At 37.2% G+C, this 13,679-nt stretch overlaps 1 protein-coding gene across 10 annotated transcripts in view; it reads right to left on the minus strand.

Moving 5' to 3' along the window:
* Positions 1-315: 315 nt before the first annotated feature.
* Positions 316-13,679, minus strand: part of SNCAIP (synuclein alpha interacting protein) — an 89,071-nt gene continuing 75,707 nt past the window's right edge. For 5 of the 10 annotated variants that reach the window (XM_072922794.1, XM_072922790.1, XM_072922792.1 and 2 more), the window contains 4 exons: positions 10,363-10,455; positions 6,906-7,974; positions 5,263-5,353; positions 316-882 (listed from right to left, as the gene is read on the minus strand). In XM_072922794.1, the coding sequence (XP_072778895.1) occupies positions 647-882; positions 5,263-5,353; positions 6,906-7,974; positions 10,363-10,455 (1,489 nt within the window). In that variant the 3' untranslated portion in view covers positions 316-646. Of the gene's footprint in view, positions 883-1,877; positions 1,939-5,055; positions 5,124-5,262; positions 5,354-6,905; positions 7,975-10,362; positions 10,456-13,679 lie in introns of all 10 variants that reach the window. The other 5 variants (XR_012053258.1, XM_072922796.1, XM_072922795.1 and 2 more) reach the window with 5 other exon arrangements.

The following is a 13,679-nucleotide window of genomic DNA, read 5'->3' on the forward strand; positions in this document are numbered from 1 at the left end:
ATGACAGCTTTGGAAGAATGTGGATTAGAGTTTCAGCAGATTATGCAGTAACTTCAACAAAGCTGAGCACACTGCCAGTGCTTGGCAAGTAGCAGTAATTGGTAACTTAAAACTACATTTGTACTTTTTATTTCTATGTGTTTTAAAGCTGATAAAGGACTACTAAACATTAAAGCAACTATTGACACAACTAATTGACTGAAATCCATAAACTGGATGTTGTCTAATGAACATCAAAATGAACATTAAAAAGAACAAAAAAACCTTACAGCTCAAAAGAGAAGATTATTACAGGAAGTATCTGCACTCAATGTATCCTATTAACAGTCTTTATTTCCTTTTTACAAAAAAAATAGTAATAACAACAGACGAAACATACTAAAAAAATCCAATGCTTTTGCCTTGATCTCACTGAGGAGCTGCACAGGCAGAGTCCTGATGAAACTTTGACAGTATATGCTGTTGACAAAGGGAAATAAAGATATATGACAATATATCCATGCAAGACACAAAGTACAAAATGTGTTCCGTGGCCTAACAAACATTTTGGAGATTGCAAGTGTCATAACAATTTTCAAACTGTTACTTCTGCTCACCCATGCCTTTACACAGCACAGCTTACAAACAAGTTACATATACACATATATCATAAAAAAGATTTGTATATGGTCTGATACAAATTAAGGCATCCTAACAGCTGCTGTTTTGCTGGTGAGGGGTATGTCTCATATTTGTGTTTCAAAAGGCTATATTTCAGGTATTTCAAACTAAGTGAGACATCATGATATGTTTTAGAGGAAGAATTCCTGCAGCTCTGGCTCTTCAATACTCTTACTCTTTTGACTGTCAGATTTCTGGATTTTCCAGTTGATGTCATCATGCCTGGAGAAAAAAAAGGAGAAAATTACTCAGTGGTAATACTTAAAATATAAATGGGTTGGCAGTGTGTTTTGTTCCATTTGAATGTATTCAAATCAGAATTCATCTTTCTATCTGCACTTATTTTTCTAGACATATGCTGCACAAAATACTTTTTAATATTGTGGATTTTTTCTGAGTTTTAACTTCCATTCTGAAATCAAACCTGAAAACCAATGGGATGATGAGAAGCTTTTTAAGTCACAGCACTAATTAGTGCGGTCTTGTCATGTTCTAGTAATAATGCAAAGAATATAAAAAAATTCCTTGTACTTTAGAGAAAAGTATCACAGTGACAGAAAGATCCACTACAATCAACATTAGACATATCCTATTGGTTTTTTACTCTATCTGTAATAGAATTATCTGTCCCCATTAATAATTATCAAAGAGAAATTAACCTCTCTATCTCTATTGCATAGGAGATTTGAATGACAACTTGCAAATTAGAGTAGAAAAATTAAACACAACATATTTGTAGCACTTCTTTACTTCCTTTCATATGTTCTTGTTCTGAATTGCCACTATGTTCCCCTTCTCTTAAATTAACTTTCCAGCTGATTGTTCACTAAGCATCCAATCCATGGCAATTTTCAAACCAGTTACGAGCCTCACTTCTAGTTTTTACTACTGCAGAGCAAAACTCCCACAATACAATCGCGACTAGTTGGTTCACTGCTGACAGACACTGGAGTGAGCAAGAGTGTGTATGAGTTAAGTTTTCCCTTAACTCATGAGCCTGACTCTTGTAAACCAGAATAGCTTTATTTCAGTCTACAACCATCACAAAGAGCCAAATATTCCCAAGAAACTTATACTTAGGATGGTTAGTTAACCTGGTGGTTACTTCAGGATTTAACAGAAGCTGATCTCATGGTTTTGGGTCCTAATAAGAAGTGCATGAGTGATCATTCCATTTTAAACCACCTTTATTCATCTAAATTACAGCTGACACATACCCAAAGAAACAGCAAAAGGCACTGAATTGAGCCAGATGACACAGACTTTGCAGGACAGAGTCTGAGGAGATAAAAGAGAAGCTTGACTCTTTGCCATACCTACAATGTTGGCATTTCATGTGCATTGCTATTATCATAGCATTAACTGTGTATCTTTACTAAAGGATGCTTTAAAAGGCTAAGACTAACCTGCTGCACTGGTTTAGGCTTGCAGTGTTGAAAGAGCCTGTGGGTGAGTTCCCCATGTAGAGGCTCATGAGGCACACCAAAGACCCACTTCGGCAGCTCTACAGTTGCAATGTGACCTCAAATAAGAAAATTTGTAGCTAATGCAGAGATGTCTCTAGGTGACAATACTGAACAGATATGCCTTTTACAACTGTGCCTCCTGACCTGGAGAAAATGTATTACTAATATTGCTAATAAGTAACCACATTTCTAATTCAATTTCTAACAGATTATAGCACCTGTATCACCACTAATACACCCTCTCATGCATCAAGCAGTGATGCATGATCACAACAGTTCACAAGAGAACAAATGTAAATCTTCCTCAACAAAGTTAGTTTCACATTCATGTTATACTCTACTAGTATGAATGTTTATTATTTTGTTGGACATATATATAAGCATTTTTTTTCTGGAGAATCTATTTGAAGTTGTAATCTATCCAGTATTAGGCCTAGCACTGGGATACATATTAGCTTAGATCCATTTGCTGTTTTAAAAGCATGACCATTTTGCTATGAAAGACATCTGATGATGGAATCTGCTAAGTGCTTTGCAGTAGGAAGCAATTTTTGCTGTTCATACCTGTACCCAATACAGGGTTTCATATTGATATAGTGAGTCACATATTATTTTAATGTAATGCAGATCTCAGATGATTCAAAGTGTGGGAAAGAACTGTTCATTGGCATACATGTAAGATGGAAAAAATACTACAAGTATTTGCTTGGAGTTGTAAGATGCAAAAACGAGCTAATTCTTACAAAGGAGGAAAAAATATAGCAAACCATCCTGCACATCCAAAATTTCTTCCAAGGCTTTAAGAAAAATAGGGTGCATAAAATTTAAATTTAGCATAAAGAATTTAGCATAGTCTTCTACTATTAAGACATGCCCAACTTGAAAAAGTATACTACAAAGCCTTAATGCACTTTAGGGTATTTTGAATGAAAACAAAAAAAACAAATGAAAAGAACAGAAGCTGAAGAAAAAGTGCTGGAAACTAGTTGGCAGGAATGCAATCTCACTGAAAGTAGATTTTGTATAATGACTTCAGATTTCAGAAAATCCTAATGAAATCCCCTATTATAAGGGTGTAGTGTCACAATGGGCTTGGGACAGTGTTCAGAAATATAACTGTCCAATGTAAAATTTGTTAAGGTTTTAATCACCAAAGACTGTCCTGTTTTCCAACAAACTTTTTTACTTTTTTCAAAATAGTTCTGAAATGGTAATTAAATAGTGTCTCCAGACTATCCAGGGAAAATTCAAACAGTGTCCAGGAGGTTGTAGTGCACACAATGGTGATGTTCTTTTATGACTAAAATGTCGCAACTACTGGTCATCATGCAGCTGACAAATGACAGACACCCATTTTTCTATGAAAAAATCGTAACATATGCTAAAGGTCATTACAAAGGCTAGCTTAGAAGCTCTGAGAACCTTTCTGAAAAGCAACATACAACTTCCATTCTTATGTGATATTTGGAAATCTCATGTCACAGACTTTGGCACATAGTTTGCCCACTTCCTAATTTGTGGGTACTGTAACAGCCTGCTCAAGCCATGCCGTTTGTCCACCCTGCTCCTTGTTTCCTACTCTCTGGCTCTCCAAGTGTCTGTGGTAATGGGGGCAGCTTTAGGACATGGCGCCTGGACCAGCAATGCCTGGAGTGATAGCCAGGAGTTCATGCCCAACCATCACCCTCCTAGCAAATGACTCCACAGCCCTGCACTGGTAGCCAGCCATTCCCTATCTCTCATTTCTGGGAAAATGACACATTGCCATTCTCACACAAGAGCAGTTACATAAGGCAAGTGACAAATTACAACAACTGCCTACACTTAGGAGATGGCTCTAACATAAGGATGAGATTAATTATTTAGCATTACTCTATGATCTGGACAGGCAACTACATGTTTTGACTGGAAGCTGCCCACTGATGCTCCCTCAAACTGCTGCTATCCAGTTTTCTGCACAGAAGTTTCCGTCTTTGTTTTCAAGAGAGAATAAAGCCTCTTGGAAATCTTACAGTTTCTGGTTTCACATACACTGTGCCAATAGCTTCTGAACAAGACTCACATTTCCATTACAGAAATTGAGTTTTTAAGTATGGGAAGGTCCTGGCAATAGAAAACTAGTGAATGGACCTCCCCACTTCCTCCATGTGTTAGATATTTAGGAAACACTAACTTGAAAGTGAGTTAGGACTGTAGAAAAACTAATATCAAACTAACTTTACATTTCAGTTTAGCAGAAAAAGAAAAAAGGAATTTGTAAGTGTTAAGAGAAAATTACAACTCATTTTTAGAGAGCATTTTCTTATAAAATAAACATTTTATCAATTGTTGGTTTTTTTCCAACATATCTTTATGGAATTGAGGGACTGGTTTCTATCTGCCTGAATAATCCTGATGGAACAGGACTAAATTAAGGAGTCTGAATAAAATCAGCGTTAATAAAAATTTTAAAAAACAGATTTAACTTCAAAGTCTAAGGGAATGTAAGAAAAATGTGTGAAAATTGAAGAGCACATAGACTTACAGTAGTGCATTCTGCTCTATGGTCTCTGTATTCTCTATTTAGAGATGAACTGTGGTCTTTTTGCTCTTCTCATGAGAGGAAATTTAATTTCCATTCTCATCTGGTACTTGACTTTTATTCAACAGGGGCAGATACTCAGCCAAAATCTGCCATATACCCTGCTGGATTTCAGAGCATGAATAGTTTCTGTACTTGCTTGGAAATGAAATCCTGTAGCCAGTTCAATGGTGACATCAGCAGAAATCCATCATAAATTTCTGTTTTTCTAGGAATTTAGATGTTCATCTACTTTCCTTCTTGTGAATCAATCAATTCTAGTGCTTCAGTTATAATGTTAACAAACACATACAATTTGAGAAAAGAAGGCAACAGAGATGTTAAACATTACCATGCATAAGGACATACCAAGCATAGTTACACAGCTCTCCTTTCAACGTGCTAGAAGAAAGACTGGTGTAGCTGAAGTAAGGATCCTAAAGAAGTACAACATCATAACAATTAAGAGCATGCACAGAGTTTCCCACATGCCTAACATGGAAATCTACTAAAACATGCAGTCAGATAGCCACAGTAACATTTTAACAGATTTCCTTTTGCATCTGAATCTGTTACCTCTTTGAGATATGTGCTGTGGTCCTTTGGGTTGGTATGAAAATTTCCTCCCACAGTTCTGATGCTGGCAGCAGAGACATGCAAATATGGCCTTTTCACAGAACAAGCATGTTACATTGCAAGCATCAACACTGTTAGAATTACTTCATACAATCCTTCAAATTTCTTAGGGAACTACAAAAAATGCTCATGTCCTTTCAACCTATCAGCACATCTTTCAAAACAGGCTGTCTTTTCCCCATCACTATGAAATCTGAATCACCCATTAAAAAACCAAAAAAACCCCATTGTGTTATATACTTCTTTGTTAAATTGGCTGTTCAACTAGATGGTGTGTGTCTTTAAAGACTCAAATCAGTAGTTCATATTGTGATTCTGATTAGACTTTGAGAAACGCAGTCCCACTTCTATTCAGCCCCTTAGGTCTCCTTTGAATTTTTCATTCAGTTTCCTTTAATTTAATTTCAGTTTGCAATAGTACTACTTGTCTAACAGCACCTACTAATTTGGACTATTCACTGTTTCCCAGTTCTCTCTTTCCACTCTTTCTTTTGCCTCCTCTTTGTCTAAAATGCTCCTGTATTTTTCTCCCATTTACCTTGTCATACTTTTTACCATACATAATTCACTACTGCTGCTCCCCTTCCTATTAGCCTCCTTTATGGGTTTTTTTTCATCCTGAAATTATTCTTTGCCTGATGTCTATCCATCCACTACTTCCCTCCCTGCCTATCTTCCATAGAGGATTAAATCATCTACAGTTCCCTCTCACTCACCTCTACTGTATCTCCAGATGCTCACATTTCTCTCCATTCTACATACTGCACCCACAATATTTCCTACATCTTTCTCTTCTATTTAGTACAAAATCACAGAATCATTGAATTAACTAGGTTGGAAAAGACCTTTGAGGTCACTGAGTCCAACATATAACCTAAAAAACTGAAAGATGAATTTGTTCCAAGTATTTAATCCTTTTTTTAAACACGAGGACCAGCCTTTTAACTGCATGCACCCCTCTTTCCCTTGGGTTCCCAGAAAAGGCACTCTGTTCACTGCAGAGAGGGGAAGATCTGGACCCAGTATGTTTTGTAACAGGCCAGAAGACTGTCCTATGAGGAGAAGGTGGTCAAAGAAGACTTGCTGCTGATAGCTTCAACACCTAGGGATGGCTGTAGCTCCCACAGAAGTTGGAAGGACCATTCCTGCAGTTTTTCCTTGTTATTTTTCTTATTCAGTTGGCCCCATCAGTCTTTATAGGACAGGACAGGGCTAGTCCTTCAGATATTTACTCCTAAGAAAACCCATGGTTTCAAGACTGACATTCTCATTGTATGTTTTGTCACTCACTGCAACACCAAGCATAATTTCCATGTGAATCACATCTCTGTGGAAGCTTTCAACACAGAATATGGCAATTACATGCCCTAAGAGTACAGATTCTATACATAAGCAGTACCTGCCACTGCTTGGAAAATTCTTCCAAAACTAAATAACTGGATGGACTTTCTTTAGGTCAAATACAATAAAATATTTGTGTGTATCATTTTGCAATAGAAAGGCAGAAGGAAGATGTTGTCAAACTCATGCATTATTTAATGAGACAAGGAAAAAACAGCCCCTCCTTCTTTCAGTGTACTCACTGGCTTGTTTCTTCCTTTTGAGACAACTGCTGGATTTCCCTTACTTTCTGTTGTCTTCCTTCCTAGTGAGGTAAAAGGCAGTGTTGAGGAGGTTTTGATGAGGTTTGCTGTTGGACAGTTGTTGTTGTTATTTTGGTTGCCACTCAGTGTCTCCATTATGGACCGAAAGGCTCCAAAAGGCCTTTTCAACTGGTCCCCTGCATGATCCGCAGAGCTGGCTGGAGCCTGCACAAGTCCTTTACTCCGGTCTTTATCCTTTTCCTCGTTTAGTTCTGACTCTGTTAGTTCCACCTGCACCACAGGCTCCTCAAAAGTTACTCGAAGTTTCAAATTTTGAGAGGTTCTGCGCTTTGAGGATGGAGACTTGAGAGCGCTCTTTGGGCTAGTTGCAACCTTTTGGGCAGTAGCACTGTCTGTGCTGGATGGAGAGTTGTCTCCACAGAATTGGTTCTGAGGTACTGTACCAGACTGATATGGGGATTCATTATCCACGTCGCTGCTCTCCGAAGTAGGGGAAGGACTGTAGCCATCCACAGACTTAGAGACCCTGATACCAAAAGGGAAGCGCCATCCTGCTATGGAAGTATGCTTCTTAAGCATCATGTTCAAACTCTCTGTGCTCTCAACACTCTCCACTATAGGCTGAGGTCTTGGTTTGTCAGTTCTTTTCACAGGGGTGTTCTTATGGTCCTCAGAATTAGCTGAATCTGTATCAGACTCGCTAAGAGACCGCTGCATCAGTTGTCTCAGTCGGGCTAACTTCAACTCCCTTTTCTCTGGCAAAATCTTCTTCACGTTCTTGGAGGATGCATGAGCGTCCTGAAATTCCAAAGTCAGCTTTTCTTGCATACAGACATTTTCAGAGATTTCCTTCCCCAACAACTGACGCAAGATTTTATCGGAGTCCTCATCTTTTATCTTAGCTCGAGCATGAGTAGATGTGCTCATTCCCAAGCTGCCAAGAATCTGAATCCCATCTTGGGTGTTCAATTTACTTTTTGGTGGAGACAATTCATCCGCTTCAGATAGTTTCCACTGGGACTTGCCAGAAGTAGGAGATGATGACAAGCTTAAAGAAAAAATGAGGAAATGTCAAAGTAAAATTAAGGCATATCTAAAATGTGAAAGTGGCATTTACAATATATGTGTCTGCCTCAGTTTATTGTTACTTATCCTTTTCATTGCTACTCCCATGGAATTCATAACTGTGATGCGACAGCACAGACTCCATAGAGAAGGATGTAATACTGTTTCTCCTCCTATGCAGAATTTGAGTATCTTCACTTTCTCTTACAAAAAAAAAAAAACCAAACCAACCCAAATCTCATTAAAATCAGAACAGAATGGTATTCAAACACCAAATATGACTTTATGAGGAAAACTCTAGAGAAATTACTCCTATTTGTGTGAGCTGACATGCAAAAAAAACTCCACAAGGCCAAATGCCTGCTATCCAAGCTACATCATAATACAAAAGTAGCATATTCTAAGTCCTGTGAAAGTACTCTCTGCACAGCATTGATTTCATAAATCTAAACTGTATCTGGTATTAATAATAACAAACCATATAAGACCTCTTAAAAAATCAGGACAATTTGCACTGAAAACCTTTTCATATACGAAATACTGAAAAGCAAGAGAAAGGTGGCATGAATGCATTTCAATACTAATAGAATAATAAATTAAATTTAGAACTCCAACTGCTTTATAGAACGAAACAGCAATTAGAGCAATATCTGATTTGTGAAGAATGTAAATTGCAAAGATCTTTTCTTTTCCTATGACGTATGGTAGAGCTCATAACACTTCACATTAATACTGTAAACCATTTTTCCTCTAAAATCAAGGTGACAAGATTTAGGTTCTTGTGAGGCTGGCAAGCACCTTCTTCCATAGTTCTCACAGTGTAAAAAATTCACATGCCTATACTAAACACTTCATTTTCAATTAATTTTATGGGCTTTTTTTTTCCTGTGGCAAACCTACACACTCTGAAGAACATGCATTTATCTACAGTGCACATTCCCAATAAAAGGGATATGTTCTCTTAAATCTGCTACTGCCTCCTTGGATGATGAAAATATCTACAAGTGAGTTCCAACTAGAAGGAAAAGTAGTAGCCAACGATAAAATAAGTAGAGTGTAATTTTCAGACTTGCTCTCTCAACCAAAATGATGTTGAAACCTACCCTTTTACAGGAATAATGAATGATGAGAGATTTGCTTCCACCTGATCTTATCTGATACTGAAAGTAAAACAATCCTGATGCACACCAGAACTCAGATGAGAGACCACTTGGGAAGATCAGGAAGCAAAAATCACAGAAACCAAACGAGCTGGAAAACAGCTTTTGGTCCCATTGTCCCTGTTGAGCTGCACACACGGAAGACAAAGATTCCTAAAAGAAGGCAAAACCCCCTTTTTCCAGTGTGGCTTTCTATTTCAGCAGGAGTTTGGAGTTTACAGCCCTTTCCTAGCTGAAGTTATTTTACATGAATGTGTCTTTAATCCTAATGTCTTTGTTATCTACAACTGCAAATGTCTGTACTTGTTTGAAACAGTGACACATGAAATTCAGGGCCATGGAGCACTTATACAGGAAAATGCTCAGGATTCTGTTAGAATTAAAGAAAAGCAGTCACTGACCCTACAAGTTCACACTTGATGACCCAAAACTCTGATCGTCAATGACTGCAGAAACTTTTATGCCGGCTTCACAGTTTCACATACATGTAGCCCCCTAACAACTTTGAAATAGGGAAAAGCACTGTATATGGTTTCCAGAGAGGAAAATAGATTAACAAATAAGGATAAATCAAGCTCTATTTGCAGGTGAGTTACTTTATTTCTTTCAAAATCATCTTCAGATTGCTGTGAGAGTGAAGTCACGCTTCATCTGCTTCCATGCCGATCTCTCACTGTCAGAGAGACCCAGTCCTGTCTTCCTTTTTAATGTCTGAAACCTGTGCTTCTTTCTGTGACTCTGACAGGATACGTAAACAATAGTTTCCAGAGTTTTGACTTTTTATACATGTTAGAGCAGGTAAGAGATTTAATGAGTATAATGAGCCTTATTAATATGAAAGCAAGTTTTTTGGTAACTTTTTATAACTTACTGCTAAAAGTAATGTATGATAGGCCAACAAAACATCAAACTTTACATATTTTCTAGGGTTTCTAGGATCTTCTGCTGTTTGTCTAATTCAAAACATACTACATTCCACTGTAAAATTAGCTTTCACTCTATTGCAAAGCAAGGACTATTTAGTTTATACTCAGGAATTTCCAATATTTATCAGCAATACTTACTGTCAAACTCTAGAAGCTCAGCTTCAAGTCCATGAGGTAGCCCCACGTTTTCTTTACAGAACACATCTACTATTTAGCCAGATCACAGCTTCTCCTGATAACTGAAATGTACAAATACAGGCTGTAGCACAGTTCCAGCCACCTTACCTCGGGGATGTAGGCAGTGACTTGCCCTCCGACCGCTGGGCTTCTAAAAGCTGCTGGAGCTGGTTCTGTAATGTCACACGTTCCACAGTCTGCCTGCAAGAAAATGGAAGACTGTTTATCTCAATTTTTTAAAACTGACTGAATAAGTAAGTTACAGGAAAACTGAAACTACCCTTTCAACTTTCAATTAAAGAAAGAAGTCCTCTTCATCTGTACTTTATATACAGAATAGAAAACTTATAAATAAGAACATAGTGAGTTTGTGCTTCTGTCTGAATCTCTGCTGACATTTTGTGATCACTGTACAACAACAACTGAGAAAAACGTATTTTTCAGATTATTTATTACACTTCATATAAGGACAAATGTATGATCATAAGCACCAATGAACTGAAACTGACTCACAGACACAAAAATATGGTAAATTTAGGGAGCATAGATTAAGCAGCCACTTCCTACCTATGTTCAATGGATGGCCTTCATCATCTGTGCAACAGCTCAGGCAATTGTTCTATCCCTTTCTATTTGCGAAATTAACTCAGAGAAAGTTTCTGCCCACTGGAAAGGATTGCTCCAAACTACAGCTGCAAGATGGAGCTGGGTGTTTGATGTCTGTACCACATCTGCTTTTTGTGCAACCTTTCCAAAGGTCCTACCTGGGCTCTGCAGCCGCTTTATCCCTGTACTATAACTACCCAAGTTTATCACATTCAGTGTGGTGTTGTGATCTACACTGTTTTTCAAATAACTTTAGAGACCAGCACTTAAAAATTGCAATAGTACCTAAAAATTGTTAATGAGAGTGATATCCACAGTACAAACTCCATTTTCCATTTGTCACCTGTAATCACATCTGTTTGTCCTGCAACATACCTATTTCCCTTCGATGGTCTCAGTTGAGCATTATAACCTGCAAACCCTCAAGTACAAGAATGGCAGATCAAGTTGCCACAATTTGCCATAGTATTTTTCCTGCTTCCCTACAATTCAGACATTCCATTCTTACATCAAAACACCCCATTTTGTTGACCACCACAGGTAACATCTGTTTAGTGATCTGTAATTTCCAGTGCATCTAAACACTGCACAGACACAATCATTTGAAAACTTCTAGAAAATTAGAAATTTAGAGGCTTTTATTCCCTGGTCCTGACCAAATGACCATGGGAAAATTACTTTTTATCTGCTTCCCCCAGGCTCTGCTTCTGTTGCTGTCTATGTTTTTAGTACTTTTATTCTTGTTGGACTAAGGCAGTTCTCTACCAGTGAGCTGGACACTTTCCTAGCACACACACCATCAGCAAAAGATTTAGTTGTGTTCCAAATGCAATTCTTATAACTGGCAATGGCAAGGCCAGAAAGAATCCAGATCACTTTTTGGAGGTTGTACTTAGAGGGCTGTCAGAAAAAAAAATGTTTTACTTTTAATATATCAAAGTGAGTTTGAAAAATGAAATAGAAATAAAGATGTGATCTTGACATACTACCTTGCATTTTACAACACAGCCATTTTTTATGTAGATCCTTTCTTTCTTTATTTTCCATCTTTCTTCTTCTGGCCTACACTACCTCTTTAGGCTATTTTAAAATTACTTCTATCATCTGTCAACATTAGCTTATATTGCAGATCCCCAGATACTCTCCTATAAGAGGCAGTGAAATTCTTTTTAGGTTGTGATGCAATTAATCTGTTTTCTTTTCCTTTTATAATTTCTTCAATTTCTTTTTCTAATAATGCAGCTACCAGTTTTTTATGTTTTTAGCTTCAGAGGAGATCTATGACATGTGTGCCTCTTGAGGTAATATTCATTCTACTTAAACAATTTATTGTGCTAAAAGAGTTGAAGTTTACTCCATTTTCACAGTTTAACTAGTTAGTACATAACACAGACACACACACTTCTTGCCAGCACTATCCCTAAAGATAAATAACATGCATATATATATTCCAAGATAATACTGGAAACAGGAGATTGCAACCTCTTGGAATAGCAATACTGCAAAATATTAAAGCCAGATTGATTTAGAAGACAAGATTACTGTATCTTCAGAGGTAAGAGGGTATATTACCTTTTATATAATTGATGGCCACATTCTGGGGATCTTAGCTTAGCCAGTGTTCCCAATGAGTGATATGTAAGGACCCTTCAGTGTCTAGTAAGACATCTGGGGACCCCAAATATCTCTTTATGGAATCAGACAACTCAGTAACTGCAGAGGGAATAGGCTGAGCTTCTACAGGAGCATCTCTCATAGCATGTTTTTTTATTTATCCCTTTTTTTTTTTCAAATAACACAAGAATGACTGTGCTACAAAGCAGAACATAAAATGGCTTAACTAAGTGAAAAAGAAATGAATATTTCAAAGTTTTTATTTGGTTTCTTACTATATGTCTATATAATGTTCTACCCCCCAAAAAACCCCATATAACCAAAAACCGCAGCAACCTGCACACACTTTACCATACCACTACAGAGATTTTATTATGCAGTTAATTTTACAGCTATTCCTAAGATGTTCCAGGCAAATAATGGATTTCTTTCATACAGCACAGAAAAGTGCCTACAACAGAGTATTAAGATTATTTTCTCAATCTTATCTTTGACTCATGGTTTGTTTTGATCTTTGCCTTGACAGAGATTTTGGCTTGATAGCATATCAGAAGAATCATTAGGGGTCTCACTCAACTGATTTCCCCATTCATAAATGCATGACAGTAAAATCTGGAAATGCAGGTCCATTTTCAGGCAGCACTGCATAAGACATCTATGGAAGCACTCACTTTATGTCATTAATTCTGACATGGTTTCTTCAGAACAGGAAAGCCCAAATAATACAAGTTATACTGCATGTAGGAATTTTCTACACTGGCAAATATGAATTTTTTTTTCACAGGTGAAATCAGTGAGAGAATAACTAACATCGTAAGACCTGTGAAGACCTCAGGAAGTTAAAGGAAAGCAAATTTCTTTGTATAGTCTCTACAGGAAACTTCTGTGACTGTTCTAAGTATTTTGTTTAGCTCAGAAAGTTATACTGGATTTTAAAAAAATCTGTAATTAGCAAGAGATTCAAAGGAAAGCTTACATTTTGAAGCCAGTAACACCAGGTCTTTGTGGGCCTCTTTTCTTTTTACCTATGGAAAGAATTGCTTAGATTTTTTTCCCTTTTAGGGGAAACCCACAGCTAATACTCTTGTGAAGATTTGATGGAACATTTGTTATTTCCACTTACTTCCTTCTTCCCAATATAAAGGCTTTTGCTTCTGAATGGAGACTTAGACTCAGAATATTTTTCTATACTCCTTTGTATTTGT

The sequence above is a fragment of the Taeniopygia guttata genome, chromosome Z (genome assembly GCF_048771995.1).
Source record: "Taeniopygia guttata chromosome Z, bTaeGut7.mat, whole genome shotgun sequence".
In the NCBI taxonomy this organism is placed as follows: Eukaryota; Metazoa; Chordata; class Aves; order Passeriformes; family Estrildidae; genus Taeniopygia; species Taeniopygia guttata.